Raw genomic sequence first — 21,580 nt, forward strand, 5'->3', positions numbered from 1 at the left:
CAGGGGAGCAGCCTGGGGTCTTTAGGACACAGGAGTTGACAAGGAGAAAGGATCTGATACTGCAGGGATGGGCTCTGGAGAAATGTCAGCCAAGTGTCATGCTCAGGTCAAGGGGGAGTCTCCAAATACCCTTCCTGGCCTGCACCCTGCCACCCAGTGCCAGCCAGCACCACAGGGCCCTGCAAAGGGCACTTTTTCCTTATTGGAAAGAAAGGAACCATCCAGAATCCCAGACCTCCTTTGGGAATGCTGGCAGTGGCCCAGCACTGCCCTGTTCAGCACTTGGCTGTACTGAAGCTTCAGTGTTGGCTGCAGACAGGACATTGGGATCCCCAGGAATCATCTCATCTGCTGGGATTAAGTAGCTTTGAGCCTTGTTTGTCTGACTTTTTTTTTTTTTTTTTTTTCAAGAACGGATTTAAACTGTGTTTAAATTCTTATAGGAAGGCTTTTTTTCCCCATCTGGTATCCTACAGCTGAACCCAGCCTTCAGCATCTCCTCTCCATCAAGTTCTGAATCTGACTGCTCAAGGGTCTGACTCAGACCTTTCCTGTTCATCCGAAAATTATTTCATTCTGTGCTGAAAATCAAAGCAGCAGGCACTGATTTCACTGGCAGTGATCAATCTTACAGCTGCCATCAGAGCTCCCAGGAAGCAGTCTTGCTGTCAAGGTTATAAATCCTGCAGCTTCAGATTAAATTGTAGCTTCCTTTTTGTGCCTTTTTAGAGCTCAGCTCTACTTGGGTTTTGGCCACAAGTCCCAGTTCCGGCTCGAGCAGAGTCACAGTTTATGCTGGTGCAGTCTAATTTGTTTGATCTTGTTTCAAACTGGGGTAAAAAAGCATGGCTATAAGTCACATCTCCACTCGTGGTTTGCGTGGGTGAGCAGACACTTGGGGTAAGCAAATTTTTCCAAGACTCACAGAAAATTACCTGCAGCACAGTCATGGCTGCAAATCCCATGAGAGCCCCGGGGGTGGCATCCATCCAAAAAACTCAGTGTGGGACTGCCCAAACAGGACTCCAGCTGGAACAGGCACAAAGGTTGGGAGAGGCAAAGCACAGGCAGAGTGATGTGCAGGGAGCAGTGCTTTGGTCTCCTGCTTTCCATTTCAGTGCCTTGGAGACAAGCTATGAGAGCAGATCCTCCCTGAATTAAATTGGGTGCAGGTAAATTGGGTTTGCTGGTCTCAGGAGGCCACCCTCTCCACCAGCACCTGGTGTTGGGGTGCTCCAGTGTTTGTGGGGGAAGTGTGGAAGTGTCAGCATTGAGGGGATGCTGATTCTCGGGTCTTGAGGAAGATTTGATTGATTTAACAAAGCTAAATTTGTTCTGCAATAGGTGTGTGCTTCTTGCAGGAGGTGTTTCCTATGAGGAATGAAAATCCCCAGGTCCCTGAGGGTCAGCAGCCACCCCGTGCTGGCTGCCACCCAAGATGTTCTTGGTGCATCTCTTTAGATGTTGCAGAGCTACCTGCTTCTTTTCCACTCCATGGGATAACTGCTCCCTGGCAGTGAACTTCCTCTGGATAAGAGGAGGTTTTGGCACTGCCAGCTTTGCTTGGGTCTTTGCATTCCACACACCCTGGGCTCAGCATATTTTTGGTAAGGGGCTCTCCTTTCCCTGGGAGTGCTCTGTGTTCCAGGACAAAGCTGGAGCCCTCGGGAAAGGAGCAGGGCCAGCCCTGGGTCTGGTTGCAGATTTCCAGAGGGAAATCCCTTCCTGCCTGGAGAGAGCTGAGAACAAGAGCTCCAGGTACCTCTTCTTCCACAGGGGGTGGTTCAGAAGTTGGTGCTGAATTCCCTGCAGTCTCAGGCAGGGCTTTTGGCAGGGGGTTCCAGTTTTCTCAGTGGAAATGAGATTCAGTTCCCACAGTTGATGAACCAAACCCCTGCCCAGCCTCACTGCTGCTCCCCTCCCTCTGCCTTTGCCTTCTCATTTGAATGCTCCAGGAGCAGAAGCTGTCTCCAAGCCAGGCCTGAGATCCAAGCATGGAATCCCAGCTCCAGGGACAATTTTAGAGTCAAATGGAGATGGTGGAGCCAACTTCTTCCTCTTCTCTAATCAGGTCCAACAGCAGCTGTGGGCCTGGCAAACACAGGGCTGGCTTAAAAACCACAAAACCCAGGGCCCTGGTAGATGTAGGATTGGCTTTTAAATTGCTTAACTGTGTGGGGTGTGTGAGGGAGTTATTTTTCATTTCTGTCTCCTCATTCCTGAGACTACAGGGATGGTGTTTTGAGGCATTTTGTAACAACCATGAAAGACTGAGATTTTTATGGAGAGAAAACTTTCACATGGTCATGTGGTTACAGGAAGTCAGGGTTTAAAAAGGCAACTAAATAAACTAATAACAACAGCAAGTATTGGCAGATTTGTGATGAAACCGAGAGGGCTGACGAACCTGAGATGTTGTGAGTTCCAGATGTTGCACACAGATAAATATCTCTGGCCTGAGCTTTTCCAATTAGCTGCAGAAACTAAGTTGTGACATAAAGATGTCCTACAAGACTCTCTGAGCAGGTTGATCCTAATCCACCGGGCTGGATATTCATTTATTTGTGATTTTTCCATTTTGTTTGCTACTTAGGATTTTACTGACTGAAATCCCATTTCTGTGCTGTCCTTACATCAGAACTGGCACCTCAGGGAACTGCAGGAACTGAACATAAGTGAGGATCCAAAATCAGTCTGTGCTTCAGCTGGAGTCTGAATCTGAGCCCAGTCTGCTGCTGGGATACAACCCACTGCCTGATAAGGCTGATTTATTCTGAGCAGCCTGGGACACCTCTGCCAGTGACATTTCCATATCTCTGCTCATGAGGGGCTGATGAATGGAGTCAACTGAGGTATCAGAGAGCTGGCTCAGCTCTGCTGGAGCCTCCTGGGTTGCCATCAGATAACTTCCTGAAGGGAGGCAGCTTTGATGTTTTGCATCTGGTCCATTTTAAGAACGATTTTCATGTTTAAAAATCAGTTTCTCTGAGGAATCACAGCACTCCAGTAGCTGTGGGCCCAGCCCTGAGCCCTTCCTTGCTCTGGCTGGCATCACTGACAGCACCTTCTGCTCCTTGGTGGTGATCACTGCAGGGGGAATTCAACTCTTTGGGTTTCTGCAAAAGGAAAAGTGCTTTTGTGTTTCAAGCTGGATGTGTGAGACAGTTGATGGAAGCCCCCTGTGTTAGGCATGGCTGAAAAGCTGGAGAATATGCTCTCTGTTGGGTGCTGGGGTTAGAAAACAAAGTTTAGTTGGAGCCACTCTGAAATCCCTTTTAAAGAGGTCCCTCTGTGACATCTTCCCCTGACTCCTTCCCTGTATTTGTAGCTGAACATCTCAGGAAGCCTGGGCAGCAAGTTTGGCTGAAATGGAGAACATCCTTGCAACACCTCCAACCACCTCCCTCCCTCTACAGCCTCAGCTGAGCTGAACATTCCCAGCTGGGGGTTCCTTGTCCCTGGCTTTGGGTTGAGTGGTGTCAGCTAAATGCAAAAAGGACAAGCTCAGGTCAGAGCAGGCAGAGAAAAAGTGAAGTTTCTTCCACCAAGAGAACTGGCTGAGAGGTGGGTCATGTTTGTTTATTTAACCTAAAGGTGGCTGCCCCCAAGTCTGTTCCTTGGGTCAGTTGTTTGCAACCCAAACTTGTTACTGTGTGAAACCTGGTAGAACTAGATAAAAACAACAGGAATTTTCCTACAGCCCCGTGGGCTACAACAGATAATACCAAATGGCCTGGCTCTTATTAAAAAGACATTTAAACACTGGGTCATGTTGTTTAGTGGTTCTAGGAGCCAGCAGAGCCAGCCAGCTTCCCAGATACCCTGCAGACAGAGGGATTCACCTAACTGGAAAACACTGCTGGGAAAAGGACGGGCAGTGAGGGGTTTTCTTGCTTGCTTCAGAAGGCCAAATTCTTTTTTTTTTTTCCCCTTGTTATTGCTGTGACAACAGCACAGAGTGACTGCTGCAGCCTCTCCTGTGCTGTGTGTTGTACAAACACAAGGACACTCCTGCCAGCCTCGCAGCCCAAGGGAGTTCCAGTTCAACTTTTTGTTCTGCCTGCCCAAGGAAAAGGCTCTGGGAGGCAGAGGGAGTCTTACTGGGAAAGTGTCTGCCCTGGACATCAAAGGTTTCCACCAACTTAGGTGGCACAAGCTGGACTTTTTTTTGATGGAAAAGCACCCGAAGCAGTGACATCTCCCTTTGGAGAACAACTCACTTTAACCTGCTTCAGGCTGCTTCCTCTTACTGTCTATTAATTGCTGAAGTGTTTAAATAACACTTTGGTCAAAGATGGCTGAAATTCCTGGCACATCAGAGGACAACTGGGATGGATGTTTGACAGCTGTCAGTGGGAAAAGCCGTGTATCCTAAAGGGATTGCAGCCCTCACTTTGAAGTTTCTTACAAGTTATATAGCATGGAAGCCAGGCTGGGAACCTGAAATGACTTCTCCAAGGTCACACCACAAATCAGTGGTGAAGGGAGAAATAGGAAGAGGAGGGTGGTGTGGTCACAGGACCCTGCTGCACCTCCTGGTGCTGCCCCAGCTGGCTCCTGACAGGCAGCAGCATCCTAGGGCTGGAGAGCTGAGCAGTGAAGTTGTCCTCAATCACAGGGCTGCTGATGTCTCACTGATGAAAGGCAGCTGATCACAGCCTGCCCCTGGATGTTTGGAGAGGGTTTAACAAGCCAAACACAAGTGCAACCCTGTTGCCTTAGAGAGGGTGTAGCTGTGAGCAAAATTTGGCCCTCTCTTTGAAACTGTGCATTTTGTCTTGACTGCTGCATGCTTTATTTTTAGAGCATCATAAAGGGCTTTTGTTCCAAGGTATATTTAACAGGGGAGTGGAAGGGAAGTGGGAGGGTTTTGTGCATAGGGAATATATCTCTTGGTCTCTTTCTTCTAACCCACCCCCTCAGCAGATACTCTTGGAGGGTGGAGTATAAATGAGAAAAGAAAAAAAGAAAAAGAAAAAAAAAAAAGGAGAAAATAATAATTAAAAATACTGAAATCATAGTCAAAGGGATTGTCTGGGCGTCCAGGCCTGGAGGCCTCTCAGGCGCCACAAAACTTCTATTATCACAAAAAAGAGAAGGTGCCCAGAGGGTGGCAGAGGCAGGGCTGGGGTGGTCCTGTCTGCCAGGACCTGGGGAGGTGTTGAAGGCAACGTGGTGCCCGGGCAGTGCCACCTCTCCCCGTGTCACAGAATAATTTGGGTTGGGAGGGCCTTCTAAAGGTCCTCTCATCCCACCAGGACACATCCCAGCTGGAGTGGTCCTGGTCCCCCTGCACTGACAGGAGCCTAAAGCCACCTCGGGGGAGGCTGTGAGGGTCCTGGCAGGAACACGGGTGGCAGGGACTGGGTTAAACTTTCACCTGGCCTTGGAGAGGTGGCTGAGAGGACAAACTGACCCCGGGCTCAGCATGGAGCAGAGAGCCCTGCGGATAGGTGACAGCGTTGGGGTGTCCTCCCCGGGGCTGTACCGAGGGTGGTACCGAGGGTGGTACCGGGGGTGGTACCGAGGCACCGTAACCCGGGAGCGGAGGAGCCGCGGGCAGGAGCAGCGCTCGTTGCATCAGAGCAGGAGGGATGGGAGAAGCAGGATGCATCCTCCTGCTTGGCAGAGCCTCTGCCCCTGCAATTGGATCCTCGGAGGCAAAAATAATAATTAAAAAAAAAATAAAATTCGGGGTCCTGGAGCAGCGTCAGCCAAACTAAAGAAGAAACTTGGTGCTTAACAATGTGGAGCTAGAGAAACTGAGGCAGGCAAGAGCTCTCCTCTTGGAGTCCCAGTTTGTTCCAAGGAGAATTTGGGTTTCTGTCCCTTCTGCCAGGTCCTTCCCAGCTCCCCAAGGGGCCTCGAGGTTTCTCAGGCAGACTCCAGGCACACTGAAGCAGGACAGGGCAGCCTCCCTGGTGATGGGTGGGCAGCACCAAAAGCCCAGACCAGCCGTGGCTGTCCCCACCTCACCCCAAACTGTGGCACATGAGCTGTGAGTGCACCAAGGGTGGGCTTAAACCACCCCAGAGATACAAACAGGGATTTGTCACCAGCGTGCTGGTTACAGAGCTTAGCTCCAGGCAGGCAGAGAGGAGTCTGATGGCTTCATTTTCCTCCTGTCCCACATCACCCTGTCTGCTGCTCTGTGATCCCTGCTGCTCTGCAAAAAAGGCTGAAAAAATAAATGTTTCCATCCAGAGGTGGATTTGGCCTGGCTGTGGTGACAAAGGGGTCTGCAGGGGACCTTTCACCAAGGCAAAGCCTGTCACTGCTCAGCTTTGCCAGATATATCTCTCTCTCTTTTCTTTGATACAGGCTTTTTCCTGCAGGGATCAGAGTCCCATGCCCTGCCATTCCTCTGCATGGTCTGGCTCAGGTGGTGTTTTCTCCTCCTTCACTTTTGTTGCTGGAATCTGGTAAATCTCACTGAAAGGTTAGAAGAAACTCAGAAACCCCCTAAGGGGATGTTGTTGCTCTTTGCACTACCCAGAGTGAGTGAAATACTCTCTGCCTGGCTGGGGGACAGGGACAAGAACCCAGGCCTACACCTCTGGTCATCATGAACTGGACAAGGTCTTCTTAATTTACAAGTACAATAAGAATATTGATCAACTAATGCCACCACTTGGTAAGATTTGTGCTTTCCTTGGTTGAAAACAGAAGGAAATGTTCTTCCCTATTCTGCTTTTTGTACTCTCACCACTGCATGAGCTCTGCTCTGGTGTCATCTCCTCCTCAGCCCTCCTTCAGCTGATTTCTGGGTATCGCTGTCCTCTGCTCCACAAGGTTTTGGCAGCTGGTGCTCTCCAGCGATCCCCAGTGGAACTTGCACTGCTCCAGACCTCTGGTTTCCATCTAGAAAACAGATTTCCTCCAGTCCCTGGCTCCCTGGCAGGCAGGACTTTGATAGTTGCTGCCTGGGTCAGGCAAAGCTCAGCACAGGCACACCACAGGCATTCTTCATCCTGCCCTCTGAGCTGGCCATGCTCTGAGCCACAAGCCACAGAGATGTGTTTGAAGGGTGTTGTACCCAAATTAGTATGCTCTGTCTTCACATCTGCCTGTGCTGACATGCCTTGTGCCTGCCCCAGGGGCTGCTGAGGACATTTGTCACCAGGCTGGGAGACCTGAGCTGACTGTTATGTGGAAGAAGACCAAGCTCTCTTGTGTTCACCTGCTGGTGCAGGGCACTGAGTGGGGCAGATCTGGGGAGTGAGGCAGTGATCGGGGTGAGAAGGAGTGGTGGAAGCCTTGCTTTTCCCCTTTGTTTTAAGGCTTGTACCAACTTGTCTCATAAAATCCTCTCCTGCCTCCCAAATCCAGTCAACATGAGTCACCCGCTGAGCCCATCCTTTGCCTCCTCATTGCAACACGGATGACAGAAACCATCCAACAGGAGCGCTTGAATCCCTGATGAGTTTTGTTCTATTGCATAAATCTTCTCTCCCTTTACAGGTGAGTTGCTACAGAGTCATTGCCTGGGTGGGATTCCTCTTCCTAAGCTTCCCCCTGCCCTCCCGTGGGTCTGGGGTACCAGCAGGCAGGGCAGCAAGTGTGGATGGTATGGAAAAGGTTATCCCACACAGCTGATTTCCTCACCTGGCCAGCATAATGCAAAGGTTCCTTGAGCCAGTGAATGTCTTGGCATCTAATAGTTTGGGGGCTCAAAGTTCCTTTTTTTAAGTGGGAAGAAAAAACCAAACCACAACACCTACAGAGGCTGAGTGAGCAGCTAAGAGGAGGTGAGAACAGGAAGGAAAGGGTTAGCCTGTCAGTACAATTACCATTTAGGAAACCAAGAGGCTTTTCTTCTTTCCTAATTTATTCCTTTCTGTATTTTTGTCTCTACCTTTATATCTAAAAGAAACAAACAGCAAAAGACAAATCAACCCCCAACTTCACAAAACTGACAGCTCTTTGGCACTGCACTATATGGAACACGTCCACCAAACTGAAACTAATTATCACCCAGATGAATAACTGATCCCACTCCTTTATCCTATCTTTTTTTCCCCCAGGGCTTTTCCCTCCTTCCCCACCCACCTCCCTCTCCTCCATCCTTCCCGGGCCGGCAGGCAGAGGGTTACAGGGCTGCACCTGTCTGGGTGTACCTGTCCCAGGGCACCTGTACCTACAGCCAATCCCTGCACACCGACCTGTCAGCAAAATACCTGAACGCAAAACCTCAACATAAATCAAACACTTCACAGGCAATGTCTGTCTTTAGCAGGTACTAGAAGAGAGAAGTCATCAGAATTTACTGGCTGCAAAGATTTGGAAACGAGGGGAAATATGTCTAATGAACTTGAGTAAGTAGAGCTGGGTTTTTGGTTTGGGTTTTTTTTTGGTTTTTTTTTTTTCTTTTTTTTTTTCTGTTTACTCACTGCTCTCTCTAAAGGGTGAGTGTTTCTTCTGAGATTTGGTTAAGTGCTTTGGGTCAGAGTGAATTGGACTCCTTGGCTTAATCTGTCTGTCCAGCTGTTGGCAAGTGGAAGGAAAAGAATGGGATGGGAGCTTTTTTGAGACTTTCTGTTCTCACTGCCCTGTTGCTGTTCTTAGGAGGAATCACTTAGTATTGTCGTTGTCTAAGAGTTGTTTGAAAACAGGATCCTTTTTTGCTGTGGTTGGTTGGGGTTTTTTTGTGTGTGGTTTTTTTTTTTCTTGTTTTTTTGTTTTCCCTTCAGACTAAAATTTGACACATAGGGTTTCTCTCTAAAGGCAAATCTGCTCTGCCTCTACCCAACAAAGCCTAACTATTCTGTGTTTTGTTTTGGTTTTTAAATAATTTACCAATTTTGGATGAGTTTTTTTGAAGTGGAGGTTGTGCAGTTTTATTTTTCATTGGACTGTTGTGGGGGTTTTTTTGTTTTGTTTTTAAGTAAATGGATTCACATCCTGATTCTATCAAGTAGTTATGCCTGATAATATTATTTTCTTGCTTTAAACACGAAAAAGCTCTTAACATTTTGTTGATCCTGTGTAACTCTTGCTTCTAATCTTGAGCCCTCCATAGAATTTTGGAATTTGGATGCTGATGGTATGGATTTTGCACAGCATCCCTTGCCTCACACCTCTGGAATAAAAGCAAACAAATGTCCTCCTGGTGTGACGTGGTACAGCAAAGGTTGGAGGAATATTGAATAAAGGCTCAGTGAGTGCTGCTGTCAGTCCAGGCTTAAAAAAAAACCTCTCTAGGTACATAGCCCTGTGTTAAATACTTGTGGCTACCAAGAGCTGTGTGTCATACGTACATCTGTGTACAAATATCATGCTTCAGAATCTGTATTTTGACAGAAAACCACATACCTGGGTGTGTTTGCCAGCCTGGCAGGGGGGTTGGGACAGCTGATCTCTTAATTATTAAGAACCCTGAAAAGATGCAGCATTAGTTGATACTGTATGGGAATACTTGGATCGATTCAGAATCAGTGACTTGAATTTTCCCTTTCTGAACTCTCTGGGTAATTTGGAGTTGATGCTTTGCTCCTCTGCTGCAGTTTGTGTGTGCAGCCTGAGATTGATGGATTGCTAATTACGGGCCAGGGCATTAAGTTACCTGATGAATTACACGGTTGCCTGCCTCTCCTCTTCCTAACGGGCTGTTAACCCCTCTGCCTGCCCCAGGAGAGAGGGGCAGGTGATGGCAGCACCATCCCTTTGCCATTCAGATCCCTCCCAGGACCGGTGCGGGGCTCTGCTCCATCACCTCCGGCGTTTTCCTTGAGACTTTGCGTTTGCAGAGCTCGGAAAATTTCACTTTAGTTCCTTAACCCAGAGCAGCTGGGGAGGGAAATCCTCTCGGGAGTGAGGACGGGTGGGTGTACAACCTGCTGGTGCCTTGTCAGGGGACAGGGACATGATCGGGGACAGGGACACTGCCGGCTCCTGTAGGAATCCTCCAGCGCCAAAAAGGAAAGAACCTCACGGAAAGCTGCCCAGGGGCTGACGGGCAGCAGCGATAGGAGATAAAAAAAGCTGGGAATTTCGTGGTACCAAAGGCACAGCTGAAACCTTCAGACAACTTTTGGGTTTGCTTTGAATGGAAAAGGTGTCACCGGGGAGGAGGGACCTGGTGAAGAGCTGCTAAAGTCCCTCATCTGGGCAACGGGGCTGTGGAAGGAGCTGTTAAGCTCTGGTTAATCACCCAGCCCAAAGACATCCAGGGTGCAGTTTGCAGCCATGGGGGGAAGGAAAGGGCTCTCTGAGGATCTGATAAGGGCAGCAGAGTGTGTCTGTGCCTCTCACACATCCAACGTGCTTTCCACAACCCCCACAACAAGCTGAGCACAGGGAGGATGGATCCGAGCTGGGAACGTGTGCCCAGGTGGTTTCCAGGGACTGATGCTGGCAGACAAAACGACAAAAGACTCTCAGCTCTCCCTTTGCCACTTTAATTTCACGGAAAGGACTGGGAAGAGCCTAGCGTGGCATGAGAGAATTAGATGTTTTGCCTATTATAAAATATTCTAACTGATCATTTCCATAGTCTTCTAAACTGAACTCATGTCTAATGCTGCAATGCGTGGGCTTGAAAGAGTTAACCAGGAGTTACTCCCAGTTGTGGTTTTGTGGTCGAAACCATGATCGCCAGAAGCAAATTTTTGTCATGCATAAGGTGTGTTATTAAAACTTGAGTTATGCTCCTGGTGAATGAAAAGTTAAAGCCCTTTTATAAAATCCTGGCAGGAAAGCACACAAGGGATAACCACGCTGAAGCAAGGTACACTTTCAAGGGAGACGTGGGTTTTATTTTTAAGTTATGTAAAGAAAAAAAGAGATTTGTAAATTAAAAGAAACAACAATCAAATAACTGCCCTGCAACTCGCAACAAAGGAGTGAAAGCCCTCTGAATAAACTCTAGACTCAAAGCAGAGATAAACCAACATTTACATAGTATCTCTGCTTTGATGCTTTGGGTCACATTTTCAACAGATTGGTGCATTGCTCTGGCTCCAGATAAATTTGTAGAATAAAGACTATTCCACTGATGAGGATCTACCCTTTCTTTGTTCCATTTGCTTGTTTAAATTGTTGAGCAGTGTGAAGTATTCATCCAAAAATGCACTTGCAGTCCCATTGCACCTGCAAGCATTTCAGGTCAGCTGAGCAGCAGGGAGAGGGCTCTGGACCCTGAGCACCTCAAGGGGCACAAAGCAGTAGCTGAGAAACTTGTTAAACAGTGAATTGATTATACAGCAGATGATTATATTCTGGCTCCATGGGTAATACCCACATCTCAAAGGCCTGGAAGATAAGATGTGATGGCTTGGTTGTTGTTACTCCTTTAGGTGTTAGGTTGTTCTGGCTGGTGGCTGTGATTTAGTTATGGGGGATGGGAGCTCTGATCCCAAAATGCTCCTTGTCCCCAAGGTGTTCCCAACCTCGGGTGTTCAGAGGAGAAGAGCAGGTGTCATTCACCAAGGAACTTGGCTGCTGGGTGCCAGTCACCTGCTCGGTCAAGTTTTGGTTTTTTTGCATCATTTTGTCTTTGCTGTCTGAGCTGTGGTGCTTGCTCTCCAGAAATGTGTTGTTTTAGTCGAGTCAGACCTAGAATGGGATAAACCTTACTTGTCTGGCAAAAAAAAAAAAAAACCAACCCAAAACAAACCAAAAACGTCCTGCTTTTTTGTATTAAACAGTAAAGCAAAAGGTTTGCCTGAGCTTGAGGTACCTGTGTTCACAGCCTACCTTAGAGTCTCCATACAGACCACATCAGCCAGGTACATTACAGGGGGTCTGGGCAGCCTGAAAAGTCCCTCCAGGATGGGAAGAAAGAGGAAAACAAAAGGGGAGAGCCAAGCCTGAAGGTCCAGCAGGTCTGCAGGTAGCTCCCAGAGCTGGAGAGGTGGAGTCACTGCCAGGCAGGGGAATTGGATCCCATGAGAGCCCAATGGGGCAGGGGAGCAGTGAGCTGTGGGGCTGGTGTCAGGTCCCTGCATCCTCTTGGGATCCATCCCAGGAGGATTCCCCTCGTCCACCTTCAGCCAGCTGAAAGCTGGGGCTGTTACCTGACCAAATTTGCAGGCAGTAGGAAGCCCCAGCACATCCCCACCTGAAATGATGGGGGGATCAAACTGCCCTGTTTGCTCCCAGGGCATTAACTCCATGAGGTTAATATTCACCTCTGCTTTTGCTGTGTTCTTTTGAGTCCTGGGGTTCACACAGAAACATGAACCATCATTTAGTGTGCTACTGCAGGATCCTCTGATGGGATATGATGAGAAGAAACCTGAGGAAAACTGGGCTCTGTTCTCAGCCTGGGCCTCTGTACAAATAACCCATAATAATTGATTACTAGGTTCAAGCCAGATTACCTGGAGTGCAGCAAAAAGGAAACAAACTTTGCTGCAAAAGTTTCTATGTCCCTTTATTGCTACCATTGTTTGTTCTTTAAAATCCAAATCTTGCAAAACTGAGCTTTTTTATTTTTTCATTTAAAAGCCACAGCTCTTGGAGTCAGTGATTATAGAAGAATTTAAAAAAATCAAATAGCAAGTTTTTTGGAGGCTGGCAAGGAAATCCATAAGCACTGAAGGGGAAAAAAAAACCCAAAACTGAAATCACCTCAACTCTTGGAGTTATGAAGCTCTTCTCATCATGTGTAATCTTTCTCATAGTGTTTGAAGGACTGGGAGCTTCAGTGCAGTGTGAGTGTTGTGTTGGTGGAGCTGAGTAGATGTATACATGTGTTCTTATCTACAATGAAAATAAGAGAGTGAAATTTAGACCACTATTTCAGAACTGCCAGCTGGTAGCAGATGCTCTGTCAGAGGTGCTTTTTTTGTGTCCTCCTTTTGGAGCCAGCTCACCCTGAAACTCAGGACACCTCAAGACTGAAGCAACTGACATCATAAAGTGGTTCTGGAAAAAAATCAGCTGTAATTCCTGAACTGCAAACTAATTCTGTGCTGTAATTTGTTTTGTTAGGCAGGGAGGGCACTGAAGCAGGAGTGATTTGTGAAATGTGATTGTGTGGGTGGATACCTCGAGGGTGATGTTATCAGGGCAAACACAATACCAGCTGGTGTCCCCCAAACATCACTCAGCTCTGAATTGTCTCATGGAGCCCTTCAGGCTAGAAAGGCAGGAACCAGTCCAATGCTGCTGAGGTTTAGAGTAGAGGTTCAGGTCTGATTCTGTTCTCTCATCATCCCAGACCAGCCTTAGATAAGGCATTTTCATGTCAATCTCTCTGCCTCAGTTTCTCCTCCTGTGAGAGTAAATCGCTTCAAAATCAGGTAATGAGGCTGCTGTAAAAATGGAAGGATTCTGAGCCCAAATCTTGGGTTTGTGGGTCCTGAAGAGCTGTAAGTAACCCAAGAGGGCCAAGAGGCAGGTGAGTTCCCTGCAGATGACCCAGGTAGCACCTGCCCCTGGGAGGTTTCTCTGGCTCCACGATGCTTTGGATTCAGCCTGCAAAGTGTTCCAGCTCTGTGGGAGAGTTGGGTTGGGAGATTCAGGCAAAAAGCTTGTCAGGGTTCTGTCTCCCTGAGTGTCACCATGAGGCACAAGCCTGTCCCCTGGAACCACGAGGTCCCTGTCCCCAGCCTCCTCCATCTCACCATGGCTGCTCCATCATCCCAGGGGGGTGCTGAGCACCCCTGCCTTGCATCAATGCTGAGAAGTCTCAATACCCTTTTGGGAAACAGGAGCCATTTCTCAAAGATGCTGCTGATGTCCCCTTTTCTTTCCATCCCAGCCACCACACGTTCCTGTCCAGCACTTGTGAACTGCAGGGAGATGCCCCCTGATGTGTGTCTGTGCAGGGGCTCTGGTTGGTGGTGCTGGGCTCAGCCTGTTTGGTCCCTGTGCCACACACCACGAGGCCTTCCAGGAAAAGAAGAGGCTCGTGCTCTGTCTTTGTGGCTGAAACAGAGCTGAGGGATGGGCAGGAAACATCTACCTGTGGTGCTAAGTTAACAAACTGCACTGCCCCAAGGGAAATGCCCCTGAAATAATCCAGGGACAGAGCCCACATTGTTATCCATCTGCCAGAGAAAACACAACAGTGCAGGTCAGGGTCCATGAGATTAATGGTCTCCTAGGGATTTGATGCCTGTGGATCAACACTGTGTTGCACTTGGCATCTAGGCAGTGTTTTGCATCATTAGTCCTTGTGTTTAAGGTTTTCATTGTTGCTTTTTTTTTTTTTTTTTTTTTTTTTTTCCCCTGGTTCTGTCTCTGCCTGACTGTGAATGGGCCTGTGACAGGCTGCTTACTGGTGGCTGTACTGTCACGTTGTCTTCAGATGTGCTTCTTGATTAAACTTGCACAGCTAGGGTAAAATCAGAATTTGGCTGAGAAGTTTGGCAAGGAGCAAGGGAGCCTGGTTTGCAGGCTGGAATCCCTAGCCCAGAAAGCACTCATGGTAAATGGTGCTCTCCATCAGTCCTGCTCTCTGGAGTGGAGTGCTGATCCTTCTCCATAGAACTGATAAGAGGCCCTCAGGGAACATCAGTGTTGTTCCAACAGGGAGCTGAGGGCAATGGACAGAAACAGAGCTAATGAAAGCCCCTGTGGGAACTGCCTGGGGGCTCACTGGTGTCCTGAGGTCTTTATTCTGTGGCTTTGAAGTCCTCTTGCTGGTTGCCATGGATTCTCTGCTCCTTTGCCAGTGTGGTGATTCTCTGCAGCCATCAGCATCTGGCATGGCTGATATTTAGGTTGGAGGCCTGATCAGTTATAGGGGAGAGAAGAAAGACAAACACCACAAAACTTAAAGGCCAGCAAAACCACCCACTGCAACCCAACAAAAGGCAAAAGGAATAGAAGCTTTTCTTTCCTGCTTGGCTGATCTCCCCACCTAGACCCTTTGGGCATATTCTCCTCTTTCAGCCTAGCCCTGAGTTGTTTATTCATCATCAGGAGGCCACTGTTACTGTAGACTTGGCAGACAGTTAGGGGAGACAGAGCTGGGGTGGGATGGAGCAGGGAAAGGGGGCTGGGATCACCTTGCATCAAATTCTAAACTGTTTGGAAACAAACAGGCTGCTCCCTTCCCCAAACCACTGCACGTGACCCCCAGGCTGTGCAACACAAGAAGGGCCCTCCAGCCCCACGTGTTTGTGTTTCACCCACCCATCCTCCCTTTGTCTGAGCCACAGCACCAAGGTGACTGCCTGGAAAAAGGAAAGTTTGTTTTGCCAAACAGAGAGCAGTTTGCAGTGGGCAAACAGGGCAGGGGCATCACAGAGAGTGATGAAAGGAAAGTTCATGTGTGTTTGGCTCTGGATTTGGATGTGCCCTGCATCTCTGCTCCACAGATTGCTTAATGCTGAGTTGGAAGCAGGCTGTAGAAGCAAACTGGTGTGATGGTATATGCTGTAGCTGCAGGAACTGAAATGCATCTGGTGTCCAAAAGGTGCCTCTAAAGATGTCTTGGTATCTGCTCGTCTCCTCAAAGCAGCCTCTGTCTTCACAACTCAGCTCTGGTGGGATTCTGGAACAGAGGCACAGCAGAGCTCTCTGGATAGGGAGCATGGGATGAAATCTGTGTTACTTCTCATCTGCAGAGCTGTCCTGGCTGCAGAGTTTTACCTGAGGTGACTCTCCTGGCTCCACTCAGCTAGATTTCAGTGTCTGTTAGGACTCACACAAAGTCAGGAAAGAGAAACAAGACAGAATACACGTGCAGTCCTTATTGTGTCACCTTTGTCCAAGGCCTGAAGTGAATTCTTCATCTGGGGTGACTCAATGCAAGCTCCCTGGGACCAAGGCAAACTGGTGTTCTTCAGGAACTGGATGCAGCTGCAAGAGGCTGAGATCTCAGCTTCCCTCTGCCTACAGATTGCAGAGCAGGAGATCAAATGCCCAAACCTCAGCTGCTTACACATTCGGTGGTTGTGCTGTGGCAAAGTGACAGTGCAGGGCAGCAGGACAGCTGTACAAGGCCCAGAGCATTTTTCCTTGTGCTCTCTCTGCTTTTTTTTTTTTTTTTTAAAGCCCCTGAATGCTTTGCTGCTCCATCACCCCGTGCTGTGTTTATCTGGCTTTCTTACAAGTGATAGGAGCTGAGTCTCACTCCAAGAGGCAGCTCGGTTGCTGCCTCTCCTTCCTTGAGAAGATGGGATTGAGCAGGGGTGAGGATTCCTGTCCAGACAGGACTGAACAGCCCATCGCCAAGTCGAGAGGAGTGAAACCTGAGTCACGCTGATTGCTCTCCTTGGAGACGGCAGCGGCAGGGACGGGGGAGGCTGCGTGAGAAACGCACAAGACAACGAAACTCCCCAAGCACCTGGTGAGGGTGAAACCGCTGCTCCTGCATCATCCCACTGAGGGAGGGAGAAGAGGAGCAAGCTCAGCATCTCCCACAGAGTGTGCTGGGAGGTGGGGATGGCCGGGAAAAGGGGGACCATGGAGGCAGCTGCTTTGGGTACCAACCTCAGCTCTAGAACCTGCCAGCAGAACCCAAAGGGAATTGGGTGCCCCGGGCCACCGACAGAGCTGTTCCCAGCTCCTCTGCTGTGCAGCTGAGGTGTGGAGGGATTCTTGGGTGGAAGCAACGTGTTCTTGAATAAAAAGGTGACAAGGACAGCAGAGGCAGGTCTTGATGGGTACTCTGATAGGGTCTGTGTGTCACTATGGGACTGGCACTCTGCTCAGCTGAGAATCATAGAATCCTAGAATGGGCTGGGTTGGAAGGGACCTCAGAGCTCATCAAGTCCAACCCTTGCTCCACTCCCCCCGTGGTTCCCAGCCCATGGCACTGAGTGCCACATCCAGGCTCTTTGGAAATATCTCCAGGGATGGAGAATCCACCCCTTCCCTGGGCAGCCCATTCCAATGGCTGAGCACCCTCTCCAGAAAGAAATTCTTTCTAATGTCCAACCTAAACCTCCCCTGGCACAACTTGAGACCTCTTGTGCCCTCTTGTCTTGCTGAGAGTTGCCTGGGAAAAGAGCCCAACCCCCCCCTGGCTCCAACCTCCTTTCAGGGAGTTGGAGAGAGTGATGAGGTCTCCCCTGAGCCTCCTCTTCTCCAGCCTGAACACCCCCAGCTCCCTCAGCCCTTCCTCATAGGATCTGTGCTGGATCCCTTCACCAGCCCAGTTGCCTCCTTTGGACCTGCTCCAGGACCTCGATCTCCTTCCTAAACTGAGGAGACTCTTGGGTTTCATCCTGGAGCATCACCAGGACTGTCCATGCATGGTTTATATGTGTGTTCCATGCTGGAAGAGGTCAGTGTGTGTGCAGGAATGAAGCTGTTGGAGCTGAGCTGCCAGGGAGGCTGGACCAGCATCTTTTACTCCATCCAAGGTCCAACTCCACCTCCTTCCAGTTTCCAGCCCAGGAAACATCCCCTGAGCACCTGGCAGCATGGGCAGCTCCCACCAAATGGGCTGGCAGGACCTGTGGTGGTCAGCAGGAACTGGGAGTTTCAGAGATGCTAGATTCCTTTCAAGAGGAATTATTGTTCTTTGAGTGATTCACTGAAAAGTCTAGCCCAGGCTTCTTATAAACACCCAGAGTAGCTTAATGGAGACAACACATTCCTTGTAAAAATGTCATTAGAACATAACATTCATTACCTAAATTCCTGTTGATTTTCTTTGCCTTTTCATAAAAAAACCCCACAATTAAACAAGTCCTGCTCTTGGCAACTTCTGAGATTTAAAGAAGTCTTTCTTCTTATAATTGTTTTAAAAACTCCTTTCAATAGTAAAACCCACCCTGCCCTTCATGGAAGTTCTCATTTTGAGGAAAAAGTGAATTTTTTTGTCCGTGAAGCTTATTGTTTTGGGTTTTCTAACACTGAATAGTATGAGCTGTTGTGGTGGCACCATGTCCATGTGGCTGAAGGACACGACAGGATCATGGCCACTGATTTGTCCTCTCCTCTGAGTGGGGGAACCCACAGCATGGAGCACCCAGGGAATGTGTGGAGCTGCTTCTGTGCTGGCTGCTAATAGGATCTGCTGGAGGAAAAGGAAAGATGACCAATGTTTGGGTAATTAAGTGTCTGACAGTTTACTAACATAAGATGGAGAGACCTGGAGAAAGTCCCAGAAGAGAGGACAGGCAGGGCATTATTTTGGTCTGTTGCTTCTCAGCTCACGTAGTCCTGTGAGCCTCACCTCTGGCAGGAATTTTTTACTGGAAGAGAGGGTGTTGGGATCTGCCTGTTTCCCCCTCAGTAAAATCATATACAAATAATAGGAAAAAAAATCAGATTTGAACTAAATTTAAAAACCATGAACTATAGCAAAGAAAAATGATGGGATTTGGTGTCATCTGGGTAGGTCAAGTTTTCTGAACACCGAGTGGTCACTTTTGTTTGTGACTTGTACTGGACTTAATTCCAAATTCATGGCATGAATTTGCAAAGCCTTGCATCCAGGTTATTGACCAATATCCCTCCTTGGTGCCTGACCTGGCTGGCTGGTAGCATGGGCTTGCTGAGGGAGGAGTGGTTGCAGATGGTGTTGTGTTGTTCTACATCCCTGGGGCAGGAGGAGGGAAGCAGAGGAACATCTGCTGCTCCACAGCCCCACCAGAGAAGCTCTGGCCTAATTCTGTGCATAGCTACAGGCAGAAGAATTGGTAATCCCAAAGGCTCTGGGAGTTAAGGACTGGGGAATTGTCTCTCCTCCATTCCAGGAGTGCCTTTGGGAAGCCCTTCATGTGTTCAGCAGGGTGGAGTGGCAGTGGCTGGGGAAAATGAAAATCTTTCACTGGCTTTCCTCTGGCTCAGTTTTAGATCTGTGCGTCTGATGAAGAATGACACCATGAACTTCCAGAAATTCCCCTACACCAACGAAGATGAAGCCTGGAAAACCTACCTAGAGAACCCCCTGACTGCAGCCACCAAAGCTATGATGAGGGTGAATGGAGATGATGACAGCGTGGCTGCCCTGAGCCTCCTCTATGACTACTACATGGTACATCCTACATCCCCCCTGGGGCCAGGTGTCTGGGGGGGGGGAGTTTGTCCCAGAGGAGTAAAATGAGAGTAAAATACACACTCAGCCAGCTGGGGAGGAGGGTACCCATCTCCTGAGCTCTCCACGTTGTTTGTGCCATGAAATTCATAAAACCCCCAGATATAGGGTGTCTCTATCTTCCCAGTGCACAGATGGTAAACTGAGGCACATAACACCATTATACTGTGAAGGAACCCAAAAGAAGGTGGAAAACTGGGTTTCTTGAGTCTCAGCCTGGGTGGGTTTTTATCCAACAACATCCCCTATAAGAAACAGGAATGCTCTGAGAGATGTGGAGCTGGAGCAGCCAGGTGCCCTGCAGACCCCAGAATTTTTATTGTCCCAGTGTTGTTGTAGGATGGGACCTCAAGAAGTGTAGGTGTGATTTGGTGCTAGTTGAAACCAAGAGGACTGATGTTGAGGTTCTCAGGGTGCTTTTGACAGTCCTTCCCAGACCAAGGTGATGTGGCTTGCCTCAGGTTACCTTGGGAATGCACAGCAGAACCAGCAAGAGAGCCCAGGTCTCCTGTGTCCTCACCCTGTGTTTATTATCCACCTGGTATTTTATCCCTGAGACCTCCCTTGCAACACAGACAAGGCTGATTTTCCCTCTGTTTTCCATTAATAAAATGGAACAATCAACCCCCTTTTTTGTTCTGCCTTTATTCTAGGTCCCAAAGGAGAAGAGGATTCTTCCATCTGGTACGATGGGACGCAATGAGCTAGGAAAGAGGTTGGCTTCCTTTTTTTGCTCTCTAGAGCTGTCTGATTCTCCTGCAGCTGCTTGCATGCATGCTGGGTCTCTTAGCTTGCATAAAGTAGACATCAAAGCACAGTGTTATTACCAACAACAGTGGAGGTTATTAACCCTGAGACATATATTAAAATTCTTTAGGCCAGATCCCAAGCAGGTATAAATTGAGCTACACCCATTTACACAACTGAGGATCTGTCTAGCTGTGTTCAGAGGAGCTGCACTGATCTGTAGCAACTGAAGAATTTGTCTTTATTATTTCCTACTTTGTGAGGACTGGAAAGGGGAAAGGGCTTAAACATTGGCAGCAAGAAGGGAATGATCAAGTCCTCTTCCAGTCACTGGGCTGACAAGGATTTCTGTTCCACTTGCTTCCAGTCTCCTAGGATTCTCTTCTAGTGACTCCCATTTGTCCTTTGAGGTTTTCAGATAATTAACTATTAAATTAATGGCTCATTTGCCACTAGGAGTTCAGTTCCCCTTCCTGGGTGCTGTGTACTTTGGCAACCTTTTCTGGCTGGCTGTTTTTAACTACTTGACAGAATAAGCCTCTTGAAGCTTCATACCCTCTTTATAAGTAAACTGAGTTAAGCTGCTTTCTCCTCTCTGAAAGGCCTCTGTGTTCTGGACAGTGGTATGTTTTGTTTTTTTTTTTTTTAATTTTTATTAACTAAGGAAATTTCAGCACATACCTGAAGGTGAAGCTTTCAAAGCAGAGTGGATGGGAGCCACTCGTTCATCTTTATTTCCCTTGGGGTAGCACATGCTGCCAAGAGGTGTGTGGGTTGCTAATATGGGGGTGAGTTTGTTTTCTGAGCATGGTAACAGGGGCACTAAACCACTTTTTCCCAGCACAGCTGGGGCTGCAGAGTCAGCAGGGTCACAGAGTCAGTGCTGCAGAAGGGACCAGTTCTTGGGATGGTGCACAAAGGGGTGGTTTCCATGTGCAAGAGGAACGTGGTTTTGTATGTGAATTTCTCACTTGATGGCTCCTGTGCTTAGTCTTTCCTGCTTTGAAGTCTGGTCAGTTTTCCTTAAGAAAAAAGTTCTGAGAAATCAACTTTCCATATCAATGAACCTTAAAAAAGACTAAGATGGGAAGACCCCAAAGCAGTTGTATCTTACTGTCCCTGCTGCTTTGAGTGTTTCATAGAGTATATAAAGAAATCACAGAGGCAGGCCCTGGATCTGCAGCCCCAAACCACATCTAAACACTATTCTTTGATTTCATGAGATCTCCCCTTACCTGCTGAGCACCTCTGGTTCTTGCTGATTGCCCTGAGAGCTGTGGGTGGAGATCACCCAGGGGCCTGTCAGATCTCCCCTATGAAGCAGGAGATGCATGCAGCTGACTCAAGGTCACCTGCCAGCCAGACCGTGCAGTTTGCTTCCCAGCAGCACATCAAGCCACTTGCTCCTTGCTGTGACAACTTGCTGGGTTGCCCTGGTTTCAGACAGGACCCTTTCTCCACCAGGCACTGCCACGGGATGGAGTACGACCCCGAGATCGCATCCTTTGACAGCTCAGCCCATCTCATGAAGCTCTTGTCTGAGAACGTTTCCATGACTCAAGAATATTGTGAGCCACAGAAGAAGAATGGCTTAAGTCTTGAAGGCATCCCTGCTCCTCACAAGCCAGCCATGCTTCCACCAGGCACTAGCAAGCTGGATGCCACCCCAGAGAACTACATGGTCCCTCCAGGGGATGTGTACGACAGCAGCTCCTTGAACTCCCTCTTCGAGACCATCCCTGTAGCCCCAGCCCAGCAGAGGTGGCAGCCAGACAGCACTTTCAAAGAGGATCCCCAGGAGGTCAGAGCCATCAGTGGGTTGCATGCTGGCAGTGAAGTCCTGGGGTACAGCAGGAGGTTGTCTCTAGTGTGGGGTTTTGCTCGTGCTGG

The 21,580-nt window shown here is 48.5% G+C and overlaps 1 protein-coding gene across 3 annotated transcripts in view; it reads left to right on the forward strand.

The window, feature by feature from the left end:
- The first annotated feature begins 8,181 nt into the window (after positions 1–8,181).
- GRHL3 (grainyhead like transcription factor 3) overlaps positions 8,182–21,580 on the forward strand; it is a 28,448-nt gene continuing 15,049 nt past the window's right edge. For 2 of the 3 annotated variants that reach the window (XM_071767720.1, XM_071767722.1), the window contains exons 1-4: positions 8,182–8,315; positions 18,697–18,883; positions 19,597–19,658; positions 21,155–21,491. In XM_071767720.1, coding sequence (XP_071623821.1) covers positions 8,299–8,315; positions 18,697–18,883; positions 19,597–19,658; positions 21,155–21,491 — 603 coding nt within the window. In that variant the 5' untranslated portion in view covers positions 8,182–8,298. Of the gene's footprint in view, positions 8,316–15,968; positions 16,244–18,696; positions 18,884–19,596; positions 19,659–21,154; positions 21,492–21,580 lie in introns of those variants that run through there. The other variant, XM_071767721.1, reaches the window with a different exon arrangement.

This window comes from Heliangelus exortis, chromosome 24 (genome assembly GCF_036169615.1).
Source record: "Heliangelus exortis chromosome 24, bHelExo1.hap1, whole genome shotgun sequence".
In the NCBI taxonomy this organism is placed as follows: domain Eukaryota; kingdom Metazoa; phylum Chordata; class Aves; order Apodiformes; family Trochilidae; genus Heliangelus; species Heliangelus exortis.